The 16,401-nt window shown below is 49.5% G+C and overlaps 2 protein-coding genes across 2 annotated transcripts in view; one reads left to right on the plus strand and one right to left on the minus strand.

The window, feature by feature from the left end:
* The window catches only part of cacna1c (calcium channel, voltage-dependent, L type, alpha 1C subunit), a 252,518-nt gene extending 248,497 nt beyond the window's left edge, over positions 1-4,021 (minus strand). Inside the window, exon 1 of the mRNA XM_061252517.1 lies at positions 3,901-4,021. Within this exon, the coding sequence (XP_061108501.1) occupies positions 3,901-4,021 (121 nt within the window). The remainder of the gene's footprint in view (positions 1-3,900) is intronic.
* Positions 313-13,306, plus strand: dcp1b (decapping mRNA 1B). Its single transcript, XM_061252519.1, has 9 exons — positions 313-712; positions 1,312-1,352; positions 1,778-1,905; positions 5,517-5,583; positions 6,948-7,068; positions 7,397-7,522; positions 9,352-10,251; positions 10,376-10,576; positions 12,165-13,306. The coding sequence occupies exons 1-9, from the start codon at positions 551-553 to the stop codon at positions 12,243-12,245; spliced, it is 1,827 nt and encodes a 608-aa protein (XP_061108503.1). The 5' UTR covers positions 313-550; the 3' UTR covers positions 12,246-13,306.
* Positions 13,307-16,401: the final 3,095 nt, after the last annotated feature.

The following is a 16,401-nucleotide window of genomic DNA, read 5'->3' on the forward strand; positions in this document are numbered from 1 at the left end:
TTGGCAAGATTTAATTGTCCAATAGATCTGAAACAATGGATGTAGCCAAATCTATTTACAGAAGAGGGTCCAACGGTCCAAGGTACAATCACATGATCCATACACGGCTAACGTAACAGAATGAGCATAGCATAGCTGGTTTTGAGACGTTAAATTATGATAATTCAACTAAAAGGTCCAAATTGTTTAAAGGTAACAAGTGCAGGACAGGTAATGAATTCACAGATCTGTGAATCAGATGTTTGAACCTCCCTCCAGTTGATATGGTTCCGCAGTCGATTGGACATCCTGCACTCCATGCGTTGTGCGACTACTACCGTCTGAGTGTTTACAACCTCCGAGACCGAAACATGGCTCCTGTCAGAGGTACGGGTTGCCAACCAAAATAGTTGAGCAAGAGCAAAAACGCTCTTTTTTCCAGTGTAACTCAGTTCCTTAACTTTTCGATCTTCTGCAAAAAGCATCCAGATCCCGGAAACACTTGATTTTGGCAGTTCAGATCGCGATTATTACAACTGGTCTCCGCGCGTTAGCTAATTGAAGGGGGACAATGATGACGGCGACTACGGTTGGAACGGGCACCTGTCTTGCCGCAAAAGGTTTGGACATAAGTCTTGCCGCTCTGAAGAGACAAGATCCCTACATCAACAACATAGTAGACGTGGCCAGTCAAGTGGCTTTATATACATTCAGCAACAGAGCAAACGAATGGGTAAGATTGAGCAGATAATACTGGCGGGCTATCTAGCATTGCCTACTTCATGTTATATTTTTCTGCAATGTAAGTTAGCTAGCTAGTTAGTTAACGTTAATTTACCACATTACTAATATACTTGATGGAATATGTTACCAGTCGATTCTTTAATTATTTTCTTGCCTATTAAACAGCGTTGATGAGTGAGTCCACACTCCTGTGCACTTGATAAATCTTGCCAAATCCAAACCAATAGTCTGTAGGACGATACCTGAACTTCCTGTGTCACTAGCAAACAATAAATAGGCGTAAATACATTTGTAATGCGTTTTGGGTAAGTTAGTCACAGTAACGGAAGAATGTAAGATTTGGTTGTAGCCTCATAGGCAGGAGGGTGGCACATGGAACAGTTAGGCTATGTGTGGCCTGGGCTATGTCACACACTGACGTGCTCTTTTGGCACTTCACAATGTGAATAACTGGCTAATTACATTATGTTAAATTAGTGTTTCATGTTAGGTTCAAAACGTACTACATTGTTGCAATGTGTTTGGTGGGGCAGGAAGCTTCCGGTGAAAATGATCGTAGTAAGAACAAAGTTATATTTTATCTTGCAGGAGAAGACGGATGTCGAGGGAACCTTATTTGTGTATACCAGGTATGGACCCAGGGAACCGCCTTTATAACTTCTCTGATTGAGCCCACTGCAAGCTTACGCGTAATGCGTTTATGGTTGGCCGAACGGGCTTAGCTGGCTAAATCAACCCTGTTAATACTCAGCTTGCTTGTCGCTGTGTACTGAAGCCCTGATCCTGCACGCTTGAAGGCAAGGCTCACTTCACTGTATTCACGCTGTGGTATCAACGCCAGAACTAAACAAGAATAATTCAGAATGTTCCATATTTGTAACAGGAACACCCTGAAACAGTCTTTAAATGTCCAGTTCTTACAGTAATGTCTGTTTCAAATTAAAGTCCTACAGCTAGCGTGCAAAACCTGTAGCTTTCAATGGCACCATGAGCTTTCGGTATTGAGAGGTTATGCGTAATATCAATTTGCACATTTAATTTGTTTCTTATCAAGGTTGGCCTCTCCCAGACATGGCTTCACCATCATGAACCGCCTGAGCATGGACAACCTGACTGAACCCATCACCAAGGACCTGGACTTCCAGCTGCAGGATCCCTTTCTGCTCTATAGGAATGCCCGCTGTGAGTGACTCCATGAAATTAGCCCTTTTAGGCACAGTTAAGCGTGGATTTTCAGGAAAATCATCAAAAGTTTTATTAAAAGCTATTTTAAGTCAAGGACAAGGATGTTTATATTGACTCATAAGAATGACGACAGAGACGAAACTGACGCTGAGAGAGAAAATGAAGAGCTGGCTCTTAGTGTGACAGTCTTCTTTCAGTTTATGAATAAATTTAAACACTGAAGACACAACCCCCCCCCCCCCCCCCGGAAAGTGCATTATTGTCCTGAATCAAATACAGGCTGCACCAGTGCCAACTGTTGCTAGAAGTCCTGCAGGACGACACGACGACGTGTTGGTGGCATGGAGAGTTTGCATTGCAGGGTTTCCCTTTAGTCTTAAGCCTGCTTTATACTTCTGCGTCGAATCTACACAGAGGCTACAGCATAGCCTATGCATAGCCGTGTTCCCTACACCGTAGCCTACAGCATAGCCTGACACCGCATTTGCCCATACACCCATAGCCCCTCCCCAGAAATGTTACTACACGTCGTAGCCTCTGCCTGGCCTATCGCTAGATTTGACGCAGAAGTATAAATCAGGCTTTACTCTGCAGGACTGAGGCCTACAGTGTGTCTGTGCTTGCAGCCCTTGTCACTGTGAATAGCAGAGGCAGCACAAGAATGCAAACCTGTTTACAGAGTAGGCTGCGGTCGTGAGACTAATCTGCATATACATTTCCAAAAATGGGGGAAATAGTATATATAACAGTTTTAAGATAACCTAGGTAAAGGTCCAATACACATAAAGACATAAAAAAAAAGATAATTTAACACACAAGAGGGTTCCAGTCATTGCCCGTGAGTTACCCTGACCTGGAGTTCGCTGTTTATAGAATACACCTGAAGATTACGGCTGAAGTGAGTTAGACTGATGAGGGACATCGTCTGCAATGCTTGGCTCGAAACCCGGGCGCGGTTATTGAGCACTTCATTTATTGTACTTAATTTAAACTATGAGCGGGGAAGGCGAGTGCTTCGCAAGAGACAGAGGCAAGCTGTCTCTGCCTTCGAGGGCCTACGGCTCCTTTTATGGTGCAGAGGTATTTCGGTGGCAGTAGGCCCGGGTTTGAGTGCGTCTGTGCTGGTTTTCTCTGAGAGTGTCCTGCCAACACCAGGGACCTGGCCAGTCCAGTGCAGATAAGATTAAACCACTTCTCTTTCTCTCTCCCACAGGCGTACACTAACGGGCGCGCACGTGCACACATGCACACGTACACTTTGGTGCACATACGGGGCTAGAGTCCCCACGAAGTGACGCCACTTAAGAGATTCCAGTGTTCTGAGATTTGCAGTTCTGATGTTTAGTGCTGTGGGGTTTCTGTTACTTACCCGACTTCTGAAAATAGGCCGTTGCATAGTTGTAGTGCTGCGCTGTTTATTCAGTCGTTTGAAATTACAGTTAATTCTGTTTTCACAGCATGGCTGCACAGTGAAGAGAATAAGCTACTTTGGGAGAGCTGTAATGTTTACATAATGGACGGAAGCCAGGCTGATATTTATGAAAGTGTTATTAATTATGTATCAGGGTGTATTGAAATGTTTTCATGGTGTTTGTTTGATAAGGAAATAAGCAAAGAGAACCAATAATTTGACCGTTTTCACAAAGCGTATCGTGAACCGTATTTAAATCTATTACGGAAGAATGAGATGAAAGTTTGGCTCATTCATACTAATGCGATGAAATGTGGGAACTGGTATTCTTCTCCTGAGAACGGACAGTGTGTCTTGGCAGAGCAAAAAATAAGTTGTTCCCCCTTGGGTATATCTATTATGGTACTTCACAAAAACACAATAAAACAAAAACAAGGGGAAAGTGGCTGTAAAACATTTTTTAGAGGTCAGATCATCTTTCCCACGTCGAGCCTCACAGAGCACTCAGCTCAAAGTAGGAGAAGCGGGGAGCGTTTTTGGCGTAACACCGGCCCGGTGCGCGACGGTAAAAGCGGCCTTACCTCCCGGGCGCACGTACGTGCATTCCAGCTCCGTCTCCGAGATCACCTTCCCTCTGAAGCGGCCCTCAGGCTCCTCCTCCAGGCGCTTGTGCTGCTTGCGGCTGAACAGCCTCCGCAACATAATCCTGACGGGATCGAACGCGGCGTGCGACGGGCGGGGAAAAAAAACACCCCCCAAAAACAAAAACAAAAGCACGTGGGGACGTTACGTGGCCCTAAGTGTAGCGCTCAGGCACCTGTCCCCCGCTGCTCTCTCTCCCTGCCTCCTGGAAGTGACAGTGATGCCCGAGCGGACTGAGCCTCCTTCCCTCGTCCTCCCCTGTATGAAGTGAGTGATTGCTCCCTCGTGTGAGGTCTGTCCTTTCCCAGGCTCAGCAGCCCAGCGTAGCGGCTCCAGGTCTCCCTGCCCCGCCTCCCCCCCTCTTTAGGGATCTGTGCCGTCCACTCCAGGGCCCGCGCACCAACCCCCCCCCCCCCCGTCCTCTCCTCCTTCCACTCTCCTCCTCTTCCCCTGCTTGTCTATCGGCCTCCTCTTCTCTTTTCGGGCTGCCTTATCTCGGCCTGTCTCCCATTTGAAGCAGTAATCAGGTGGAGGTGAGGGGAAGTGTTCACTGTCTGACTGTCAGCGCGGTTTATTTACACAGCCCTGCAGGGCGGTCACTTTCCAGCTTTCTGGCACCGAACCCACACCCTCCTCCCCCCCCCCCCCCCTCCCTGGACTCCAAGCCTGCCCCTGCCTGTGCCCTCCAAAGCTCTTATCTCACACCACTGCTCTACTCAGAAGGCCCTCTACAGCAAGCCCCACTGGAGAACAGGCAGACTCGTAAATACTGCTTTTCAGGCACTTTCTTTCAATTTCAAGGAGTTAAAAAGAATAACGGAATAGTGGCCTGTTGCCAGTATTCTGGGAACATCTGTTGTGTGTAATTCAAAGGAAGAGGGAGACTCTAAAAACGAATATATTTTAGAATCTTGAATGAAAAAAGACTACTCCTGTTGCCGTTCACATAACCTTGAGCACAGACGCTGTGTTATTATGGGCTGTGCTGCTGCCGGAGCTCTGTGCACTGCTGCTGTGGGCAGTCCCACGGTGTCCCAGCGTAAGAGCTCTGGGAACGTGTCCGCAGTGTGGGCGTAGACGGAGCGAGGACGCTCAAAGTCCCGCCTGCCTCCCTCGCTCCCCTCCCCGTCTCCCCCCTACCTCCCCCCCCCCCCCCCCCCCCTCCTCTGGCCTGGAACACATGCAGATTCCTGGAGTGTGTTTCACTGAAAGAGCTCGGAAAGAAAGCAGATGTGATCGCACCTCCTAACCGGCCGTGGAGGCCCAAAAGAATGCGGGCTCTCGGCTTCCAGAAAGCTTATTTTAAAACCATACCACGCCTGGTTTTCACGTTTGGCGTCTCGCTGCCCGGGTCTTGACGATTATTCACTCGTATGGTAGCGTTTAGTCATTCGAGCGTGTTTCCCGGATAATGACTTTACTGCAAAAGTGCTGGTGAAGCAATGATGCGTTAAGCTGAAGTGGGCTGTGATTGGTCAAGCCTCCTCTGAGCGTGCCTCCGTTTCCGCCCCCATGCTCGGAGAGTCATTCACCCTGTGTTTTATTGCATCTGCAGTGTCCATCTACGGTATCTGGTTCTATGACAAGGAGGACTGCCGGCGCATTGCTGAGCTGATGAAGAAGTGAGTATCCCGCCTCTGCGATGCGTGGTCGCACACTCTGGTGCATGCTGGGAAAACCCGCCCCTGGAACAACCTTACCTCCCTGCACCTTAAGGCCCTGTGGACGATATTACATCAACGCCAAGGTGTAATGCAAGGATCATCTAATCACGACTGCCGAGAGCCAAGAACTGCTGGTTTTCCACCCCCCCCCCCCCCCCCTTTATGTGGGATTCAGGTGTGAATGGCCAATCAGTAGTTATTGTTCCGTTAATTACTGAGGAGAAAACAAAACCGGGGCTTTGGATTCGAGGGCCAGATTTGATGATCTCTGGTGTAAATGCTTTGATAGGCCATCCACACATTATAATGCCTCAGAGGGTTCAGAGGGCTTTGATAGGCCAACCCACGGCCCGGGGGCGTGTGTGGGGGGGGGTTCAGGTGGAGAGCTGGCGGCTCCAGGTCCCATTGAGGCTTTCGCCACGGTTCTTACCGAGTGCTCCTGAACACGTCACTCACACCTCACCCCCCTTTAAACTCAAGTGCGTTTAAAAATACACCACCTGACAGGAGGACTCACACACACACACACACACACACACACACACACAAAAAACACACACACATTCACGCACACTCGCACACACACACACACAAAACACATGCACACAAACCCACACACACACACAAATCACACATACGCACACACAAACACACAAAACACACACATACACACACACATCACTCACACACTCATACACACAGTGAGCGCTGAAAAGAGCACACACACAAGTCACATATTCTTACATGCATATCACAGGCACCCATACGTTGTACACAGTCAATGTACGCATATGATATATACACATTCAAAACCAACATACAAACACACAGAAAAAAACACACGCCCACTCATATGCACATGCACATTTGCAAGCTGTGATAAATGTTTATTTTTTGTTGTTTTTTTATCTTACTGTATAGCAGGTCGTTTATACTGCATTGGCGGGCATACAGTCATTGTCATGGAGCATATTGGTGTTTCTGTAGGTGCTTTGAGAGACACCGCTCTCCCAGATGTGGTGTTTGTAGTATGAATACATTAGCATATTGATTCTGATGACAAGACCAATACATTTTTCTCAACAGAATTCATTATTATTGCTGCTTATCTACGAATGCAGAGCAGCCTTCCCAGAGCGTTCTAACATACCGTACACTATCCTCCGCTCCAGCTGGAAATATTAGTGTGTCACTAGGGGTTTGAGTTCCAGGCTTAGCCGCGACACAGCGCTGCAGCAATGCGCTAGCCCTTACCCGTGAGGGTTTCCTGTGTTTGGGGGGGGTTCCCCTTTCAGGCCTTTTCCTGTGTTTTCCCCCGCTAGTATGACGAGGCAGGAGCAGCTGCTGGCCCAGAGGGGCGAGGACGTGTCCCCTCTCCGCGCGGAGGACAAAGGGGTGGACATCCTGCAGATGCTGACCAAGGCTCGGAACGAGTACGACAAGGTACGGCGGCTGACTGCGGGTGCGCGTTCTTACCACCAGGTGGGGCTGATGTATAAAGTGCCCGTATGGCTCGGAGCCACATCCCCGCGTTAACGTCGCCGAACGTTACAGACGCGCATAAAATTAATCGCTCTGCGTGTCTGTTCCTGTTACGTTTTTGTTCTGTTCTTGGGTGTGTGTGTGTGTGCGCGTGCGTGTCAGTGTTGTCATTTGCTGGTAAGAAGTGAGCAGACTCATTTCTATGCTGACTCTCCTTCTGTGGTTTCTGCTTGAATTCCGTGCCACGTTCCATGTTGGCTCTCTGTCTCTCTCCCCTCGTGCCTGGCAGGGAAAGCCCTGCTCGGAGCCCAAGGAGATCGCCAGCAGCAGTGTGCTCTGCGACAACCCCCATCTGATCAAACCCATTCCTGTCAAACCGCTGGAGAGAGCGCACATGGCCCCACACAGCCTGCAGGTACCCGGCGGGCCCTTCCTGCTGCCTCTGTTCCCTCCGTCCCCCACCGAGGGCTCGAATGCTGTCTGTCACACTCATCAATTCACAGCTCCAGTGGGGACTCAAGTTAGAAGTGCAGAGTGATAATTTATGCAAACGGTGTGCACTTATTCGACTTGGCCTTTATTGAAGTTTACACAAGCTTTTCCTGTGTAGCTATAGCCATAGCGGTACACGTTTTGCACAGTTTGTCCGAAACACAATGAGTATACACAAACCTGTTGGTGTGTATTTGTGAGGCCTTCCTAGCTGGTGAGTGACTAACTAGTGGCATGTCCTGCTGAAGCGTTGTGTGATGAAGAGTGACGAAGAGTGATGAACCCCAGGGGTTCCGGCTGAGCCGAGCGTGAGTGACTGACTGTGACTGACTGTGACTCACGCAAACTCACGCAAACTCACGCAAACTCACGCAGACTCAGCGACTGAGTGTGACTGAGTGTGACTGAGTGTGACTGAGTGTGACTGAGTGTGACTGAGTGTGACTGACAGTGACTCACGCAGACTCAGCGACTGACGGTGACTGACGCCGACTCACACGGACTCAGCGACTGACGGTGACTGACGCAGACTCACACAGACTCAGCGACTGACGGTGACTGACGCAGACTCACACAGACTCAGCGACTGACGGTGACTGACTGTGACTGACAGCGACTCACGCAGACTCACGCAGACTCAGCGACTGACGGTGACTGACGCAGACTCACACAGACTCAGCGACTGACGGTGACTGACTGTGACTGACAGCGACTGACGGTGACTGACAGCGACTCACGCAGACTCACGCAGACTCAGCGACTGACGGTGACTGACGGTGACTGACAGCGACTCACGGAGACTCACGCAGTGTCTACTCTGCGTTAAGAGTCTGTCAGCACACCCTTCACGCTGTAGGACAGGCACATTCTCCGCCGCCTCCCAAATCGAGGGAGTACACGATGGGATGCCAGAGCGGTCTACACATAAATGAGGCGTTTCCGGATTCGGGAAGCGGGGCCCCGTAAGACGCCGCGGGCTCTCCGGGCTGTGTTCGGTGCTAAAGGGCCCCGGGGCGGCCTGCCCATGCTGAGATAGCACCCTCGCGCCATCCGTCCGTCACGCTGGATTTCAGGCTGTGGAGAGTGGGGATGTGAGGAGGGCCAGTGTCAGAATAAAAGCGGCCTTCACCCTGGCCGGGGGGACTTTAACCGCACGATTAATCTTCAGGGTGTTTCGGAAAACTGTGAGTGTGTCTGTTCTTGGCAAAGCCCTTTTCCGTGGACTGGAGATTTTTATCGCTTTGACTAAGGTATCCAGGTAAGACGTATTGGGTCATTACTGTGGCGTCTGGGCTTCAGTAACTCGCCTATCACTTCTTCAGCAACGCTGAAATGTTTTTTAGACCTTACAATGAACAGGCGCCTTCAAGAAAAATAATTTTAAAACAACAAAATGACAGGGGGCATTCTCTAAAACCAAACAATAGTCACCAGTATTGGAACGTCCCCTCCTGTAATCGTTAACGGGAACACAAACACAGACACATAATAAAATAGGTACAGACAGATTTTTACAAAATTTGCCTTGTCATTTTGTTTCTTTGACCTGACAATGAACAGGTGCTCTGTCACCAAGAATAAAAAAATTAAATAAAAAAGCAACAAGGCTCATTTCTGAAACCGAATCACGCATATTGTAACATCCCTCTCGTTAAAGGGACCGACACACATGAACGCATAATGGAATATGTGCAGATTGCTTTGTTTGATTTCTCTGAGTGGCTGTGCTCTCTCCTCTCTCCTCTCTCTCAGGACTCTGATGGGGAGCGCAGACAGCTCTCTCTGGCTGCTCTTTTCGGGGTGCAGTCCCAGCCCAAGCACTTGTCCCCTCAGGCGGGTTCAGGGGGCGGCCGACCGCCCGGGCCCCGCCCCGCTGTGGCCCGCTCCCTGTCCTACGAGGAGCCCGCCCGGCCGGGGCCGGGGCCCGGGATGGGGGTGGGGGTGCCGGGTTCGGGCAGCCCCCCCCAGCACTGCCCCGCCATCCAGAAGCTGATGAGCTCCCAGAGGGCCCCGGCGGAGCTGCTGCAGCCCGTGTCCGAGTCCCCCGAAAACCGCCTGTGTGAGAACGGGGGCCTGCCGCCCGCGCACCGCTGCCAGGCCAGCGACCCCCTCCACAGACTGTTCCAGAACGCGCCCGTCGCCCCCACCTGCTGCGCCCACCCCCCTCCCCCCCTGCAGCAGCCCCCTCTGCTGGGAGGGGCCCCCCACCACCACCCGGCCAGCAAGCCGCTGTTCTACAGCCCCAGCAAGCCCCAACTGGCCCCAATGCACCCCCAACTGGCCCCCATGCCCCCCCAACTGGCCCCCATGTCCCCCCAACTGGCCCCCATGTCCCCCCAACTGGCCCCCATGCCCCCCCAGCTGCCCCCCATGCCCCCCCAGCTGCCCCTGCCCCCCCAGCTGGCCGCCCCTGCCCCGCTGCCCCCCCAGTTGACGGGTGTGGTCTCCCCCCACGAGCTCCTGCAGCGGCTGCAGCTGGTGCAGCAGGAGCAGAGCCTGAGCTCCGAGCAGGTCCGGCCCGGCCTGGCCCCGCGGTTCCAGGAGCCCCTCCCGCAGCCCCACCCTCAGTCCCTCCCCGCCCGGCCCCTGGACGGCTGGGCGGACAAGCCCTCCGGCCCCGGGGCCGCCGAGAAGCCGAAGCCTCTGTTCCAGGTAACGGCCGCGCTCGGCGACGGGGGGCGGGCCGCCGCGTCGCCATAGCAACCCGGCTATTTCAGCCGAGAGTCGAGAGACTGCGCGCCCAGTGAAACGTGTCTCTCTGTCTCCCTCCCCACAGGGGATCTCCCCTCAGCGTGGCCCGGTCACCGTGTCCCCCACTGTGCTCATGTCCCCCATGGTCTTCTCCCAGAGCAAATTAGCCAAGGGCGGGATCGACTGTGTCCCCACCGCGGCCCCTGCGCTGGCCCCCCAGGCCCCCCCGGACCCCCGAACCCTGACCAAGAGTCAGCTGCAGGCCACCCTGCTGCACCTCATCCAGGTGAGTCCCCACATCAGCCCTCCCGCGGGTGGGGCTGTTCAGCTAGTGTGCCATTAACACACTAACACTGGCAACACACCAACATTGGTATTAACACCAGGCAGCAGAAATAACACTCCTCGTCCAAAATGCTTTGGGTGCTGCACTGAAAGAAAACAGCCTGTTGTTGGATGTACTTACTTACTTTTACAATGACAGCCACTCAAATGAATAATATCTTGCTTAGAGAACGTAATTTAATAGTACGCTAAACTGCGTTTGGTAAAACCTGGGCTGCCTCAAGGCTGCATGAACGATGCTTTTCCTTTTCTGATCTGTACAGGTAGGTTCAGTCTGTATGCACTTTATTTTTGAAACAGCGGGGCTGTATAATCCAGTGTCCGACTTTAACTCATAGATGATGGGCAGTAAAGTCTCCTCACTGTAGCCCAGGCCGGCTGGATGTCTGCCGAACACTCTGTCATCTTTATGAATTCTGTTCCTCTCGGCGTGGCCCAGTTTACGAGACGGCCCCCCCACCCCGGACGCTTCTCGGAGAGGAACGCTTTACTGCCTCCCGCTTCATCTGCACTAATAACAGTGACAGTCAGTGGGCGTGAGATATTGACAGCGTCCCAAACGCTAAAAATGCTGCCTTCTTAGGCAGTACTCTAAGACGGGCAGGCGTCTAATGCCTTCCCAATCGAAAGGTTGCAAAAATTCTGTTTTCTAAGGTGCCTTCATTTGGCCAATTTTGAACTTTGAAATTTTTTGCATTGAAGTAATATCAGCTGAAAGCAGCAGTTGAGCTCATGCGGGACTGTATAAGAGCTCCTTTACAAGGGTGTGTACAGCAGGCTGGAGAGTTAATGTTTTTAGCCTCGGAGAGATTTACATCAACTGACCAGCTAACTTGCGTGTAATCACGCATTAAGATGACATTGCCTTTAGAGCCTGTCTGAATTCAGGCACCTCTGAAGACGCCTTCGAAAGACAGGGCCTATTGTGACCGTGAGGCAGCTGCCTTCAGTGTGAGTCACAGCCTCTAGTGAGCGGACTGGAGGCATGAGTCAGAGCTGATTGGATGAGTCAGAGCTGATTTGATGAGTCAGAGATCATTTGATGAGTCAGAGATCATTTGATGAGTCAGAGCTGATTGGATGAGTCAGAGCTGATTGGATGAGTCAGAGATCATTTGATGAGTCAGAACTGATTGAATGAGTCAGAGATCATTTGATGAGTCAGAGCTGATCGGATGAGTCAGAGATCATTTGATGAGTCAGAGCTGATCGGATGAGTCAGAGATCATTTGATGAGTCAGAGCTGATTTTAACGAGACCAAGCTCATTGGACCGCGGCTGAGTGCATGCGTCCCTGGTGCAACGAACAGGAAATGAATAGCCTAACCTCCTTCACTGAATAAACATTCTAGAGATATTACAGCCGTGTAAAAGACATTAAATTATCATAATTCTCTGCGCTCGTGCTTTTAATTTATAATGACACTGATAGAGTTTGAGCAGCAGTATACAGTTATTGTTCACGTTGGCAGGTTGTTGACTGAAATATGAATGACTCAATCTTATTTCATTGATTTTCTGCCTTTTAGACTGATGCAGCCTTCCTGGATACCATCTACAACGCTTACATCTCCAGCATCTCTAAGGACACAGTGACGAAAAACCTCTGAAACTCTGTACCTTGCATTCATTTGTGTTTACTGATCTGACAAAATTACCTTCCATGTGTGCGTATGGGTATACAGGAACTTAAAAAAAAACAAAAACAAAAAAAAAAAACCAGATTTTACTATGCTCCAAAGACTTGCCATTTTAAATAGTTTTTTTAAGATTGAAGTCAACAACAGGCTGGGAAGCTCTAGCAATGAGTGCAGAACGGTGACGTGCTGGCTGTTCCTCGGAAAGGCTTATTGTATTTCTTGTTTGGCAGACCGAGTCTTAACTTCCACTTGCTGAAGTCTTACAGAGCCATTATTGCAATACACGATCTCAGATCTCCTCGAGGATCTCAGATTTGGTGCCCTTGGGGCACTTTTATGCACGTGTTCTTTCACAGAACAGTACTGTAAGTGGACCCAATGTCAGCCTTTATCGTAGGGAATTTATGTTTGTTCCTCAATCTCAACTGTTTGTTTTAAAGGGTCTTCCATGCTGCCTGGAAACATATTCACATTACGTATCTAGGAGTTTCTGGCTGTGGCAATTTAATGTCAATCTAGGACACACGTTTGATTTAATTGGATTTTAAATGACTGTTTTAAGCTATGCGTTTGGCGGCTATTATAATTGTTCCGTTTTGTTGTTTGGTTTTAAACACCCTAATTATTTCAGTTGAGGAAGAGGAGCTAACAGTTGAGAGAAGAATCCTCTTTCCGGAAGATTCTCTGTATTCACAGTCACACATGAAAGACTGATTTACAGATCAGATTTCCCCACTAGCAGTGGGTCAGAGAAAATATTTTATGTTACAAAATATTATAAAATATGGAAGATATTTTTCTATTGTGCCACAAAACATGGTCATCCTGCAGGTTTGATTCCGCATTGATCCTCTGAATGAGTATTTTACCAGACAAAAACTCTTCTGCTAAAACCAGCAATTATCTACAACCTAATCAGTTATAATGCTTCTACTTTGTGTGAAATATTAAATGCATCATGTTTTTTAAACAGGCTTGTTTTACCAGGAAAATTACTAAAATCACAATAAAGCACATTTCATTGCATCAGTCTCCTCTGTTTAACAGTGGTCATTTCCGAATGTCCAACTGTAAATGCAAGTCATTTTGATAAATATTGTAAACAATTTGCTGGTCTAAATAATTGTTGTGATGTTTATAGTGCATTGTTATAGTACACAAGCAATTTAAATCATTCTTTTTTAATCTTCTTTTAATCTGGTCTGGTCTGATGTTATGAAAAGGGTAATGTAGAGAATACATAAAAATATCAGGGTTTATTGATGACTGTTTTTAATATGCAGTCCTGCAGAGAATATCTGAAAGGATTTATGGTATGTACAGAGTATGTGCACAGGAAGTTAGCCATTATGAAATGAAACCTTAGAATCTATTTACAGCGATTAGTGTACAACATCATATCATTTATCAGAAGTGAACTATCACAGTTATAATCCTGTGTAACTTGCACAAGAAATGGAGTATGCATGCGGTAGATTGACTGAAATTCCCTGTGCTTTTGCATCGCTATGCCGTTCGTGTATTTGCGTGCCCTTGGGGACTGGAAGAGTCCAGTTCATTGCCATTATCCCAGTATGGAAATCAGCTTTCTCTGTAACTCTCCCTCCCTGGGAATTATTGATGGTCTTTTAAAAATGACGGGCCTAAGCACCATTTGTTTTCCAAATCAATTTTCATAGAGTACTTGTCAGAGCTAGTCAGGTGTGGGAGGTAGAGTACAACCCAATAATAGTTTGAATTGGGTCCCGTGGGAACCGAGATTGGGGTGAGGGGGCGTGTGGTGTGCCAGCTGAGTCCATGGGGGAACGGACGTGCCCGTGGTCTCTGGCTCTCTCTTCCCCGCGCCCGCTTATTACCAGCACATTTCCATCCTCTGTCTGCGGCTGAAGCCCACTGTACGCTCGTGTTTCATACGTCTCTGGAGTACAATTTGCCCTTTCAGCCCGAGTCTCGGGTTTGGCTGAATTGAATAAGAGCCGTTTGATAAGTGTATCCCCGCGCTCAGACGGACGTGAGAAGCCGCCACGCGCTCTGCTCTGACGTCACCGCTGGGTCTCTGGTGCCCGTGGCGGGAGCGCTGCCTTCACCAACCGTCCTCCACCCCTCTGCAATACAGAAAAATAATCTGCTTGCCGAGGTGAATGATAGATTACAAATACGGCCTTACAGAGTTAAAAAAAAAAAAGTTTGCCCACTCTCGGAGAGAAATGGAGGCAAAAATGGCTTCTTACTTACTAACTCCTGCTATAAAAAGACTATTTTTCACTGTACAGCCACACTGTACTACAGGAGAATTAACAAAGGTGGGAGGAGGGGGGGGGGGGGGTGGGTCTCACTTAGAAATGGCTACTGCCTGCTGCATAGCACAGGGGTGTTTATGGGATGGTAACACAGGGGTGTTTATGCGGTGGCAGCACAGGGGTGTTTATGCGGTGGCAGCACAGGGGTGTTTATGGGATGGCAGCACAGGGGTGTTTATGCGATGGTAGCACAGGGGTGTTTATGGGATGTTAACACAGGGGTGTTTATGGGATGGTAACAGGGGTGTTTATGGGATGGTAGCACAGGGGTGTTTATGGGATGGTAACACAGGGGTGTTTATGCGATGGTAGCACAGGGGTGTTTATGGGATGTTAACACAGGGGTGTTTATGGGATGGTAACAGGGGTGTTTATGCAATGGCAGTACAGGGGTGTTTATGCGATGGCAGTACAGGGGTGTTTATGCGATGGTAACACGGGTGTTTATGCGATGGTAACACAGGGGTGTTTATGTGATGGTAACACAGGGGTGTTTATGCGATGGTAGCACAGGGGTGTTTATGGGATGCTAGCACAGGGGTGTTTATGGGATGCTAGCACAGGGGTGTTTATGCGATGGTAACACAGGTGTTTATGCGATGGTAACACAGGGGTGTTTATGCGGTGGTAACCCAAAGAAGCCCCGGCTCCCCCCTCCACAGCCGTGGGCCGTTAGGGATGGGCAGTCTCTGAGGTTCAGCCTGCATTCACGGCGAGCGCCTTTAATAACTGAGCAGTGCAGAAGCCCCATCTGCTAGTATTTTTTTTCATCCATAAAAGGGAGGCATCCCTCATGCGTCAGACTTCTAAATGGGGTGACAGTCCCCCCCCCTGGGGTTGTGGAGAAGCGATTCGCAGCCTCATTCTACCTGTCACCGTCATGACGGGGAAGCTTAACGGGGAAGAAAGCCGTCGTTTTGACAGCACAGACACCGGCCAATTCCCCAAGCTCTTTAACCGTCACAGGAAGCTGCCGGCCATTCCCTGGGGAGCCACGGCATAAAGGGTGGAGTGCCCGTGTGGTTTGTATCAATGTCTGGGTGTATTTGTTTAAATTTTAAGCGGCAAGGGGCCTGTCACGTTAATTTGTAGTTTCATCAAGTGAAATAGAAGGTGCTGGAAAACCACGCCGTAGAGATGCAGAGGACAGAGCAGGTTTTTTTTCCCCCCCAGCTACACGTTTATCACTGTTTTGTCTGAACGGTGACAGCAGGCCCTAACGTCGACTGACACTAAATTTAAGTGCGCTAAGTGTTCTATGGAACGAGAAACAGTCATAGCGGGAGAGGGAGGGGCGTCTCATATGATGTTCCCAAATCTTTTTTTTTTTTTTTTTTTTTCAGTAGTGGAGACTTTCCAAATTTTGCTGAAAACAGCCATAAAAAGTAAAAAGGGATAAAGAAAAAACGAAAACAAATGAAACCCAAAACAATCAGTGCTGAGTGCGTTCAGAGGATGTGAGTCATTTCCAGATAAGCTCGCGTTTGCGTGGGACCGGGTCATTAGGAACGGGTTATTTACAGAACGGGCTTCGTAGGAGTGGAGTCACCTTCCTAGAGGGCCAGCCATACCTTAGCCTCTTCTTGCCAAAAGTCCCAGTCTCAGAGGCCATTACAGAGCCAGTCCCTGCAGTTCTCAGCCTCTCCTGGGGAAAGTGTCCACAGGGGTTCCACTCCGTTGGGTTTGGCCGATAGAGAGAAGGCGAGTTACTGGCCCTCGCTGTGATCCAATCGATGGCTGCTCTTCTTAGTGTGGGGGGGGGGGGGGGGGGGGGGGGTGGAGGTACTCCCCGGGACCTGGGTGTCTGGAGGGAGAGAAGAGGACAC

Source organism: Conger conger, chromosome 8, assembly GCF_963514075.1.
Source record: "Conger conger chromosome 8, fConCon1.1, whole genome shotgun sequence".
NCBI classification, from domain to species: Eukaryota; Metazoa; Chordata; class Actinopteri; order Anguilliformes; family Congridae; genus Conger; species Conger conger.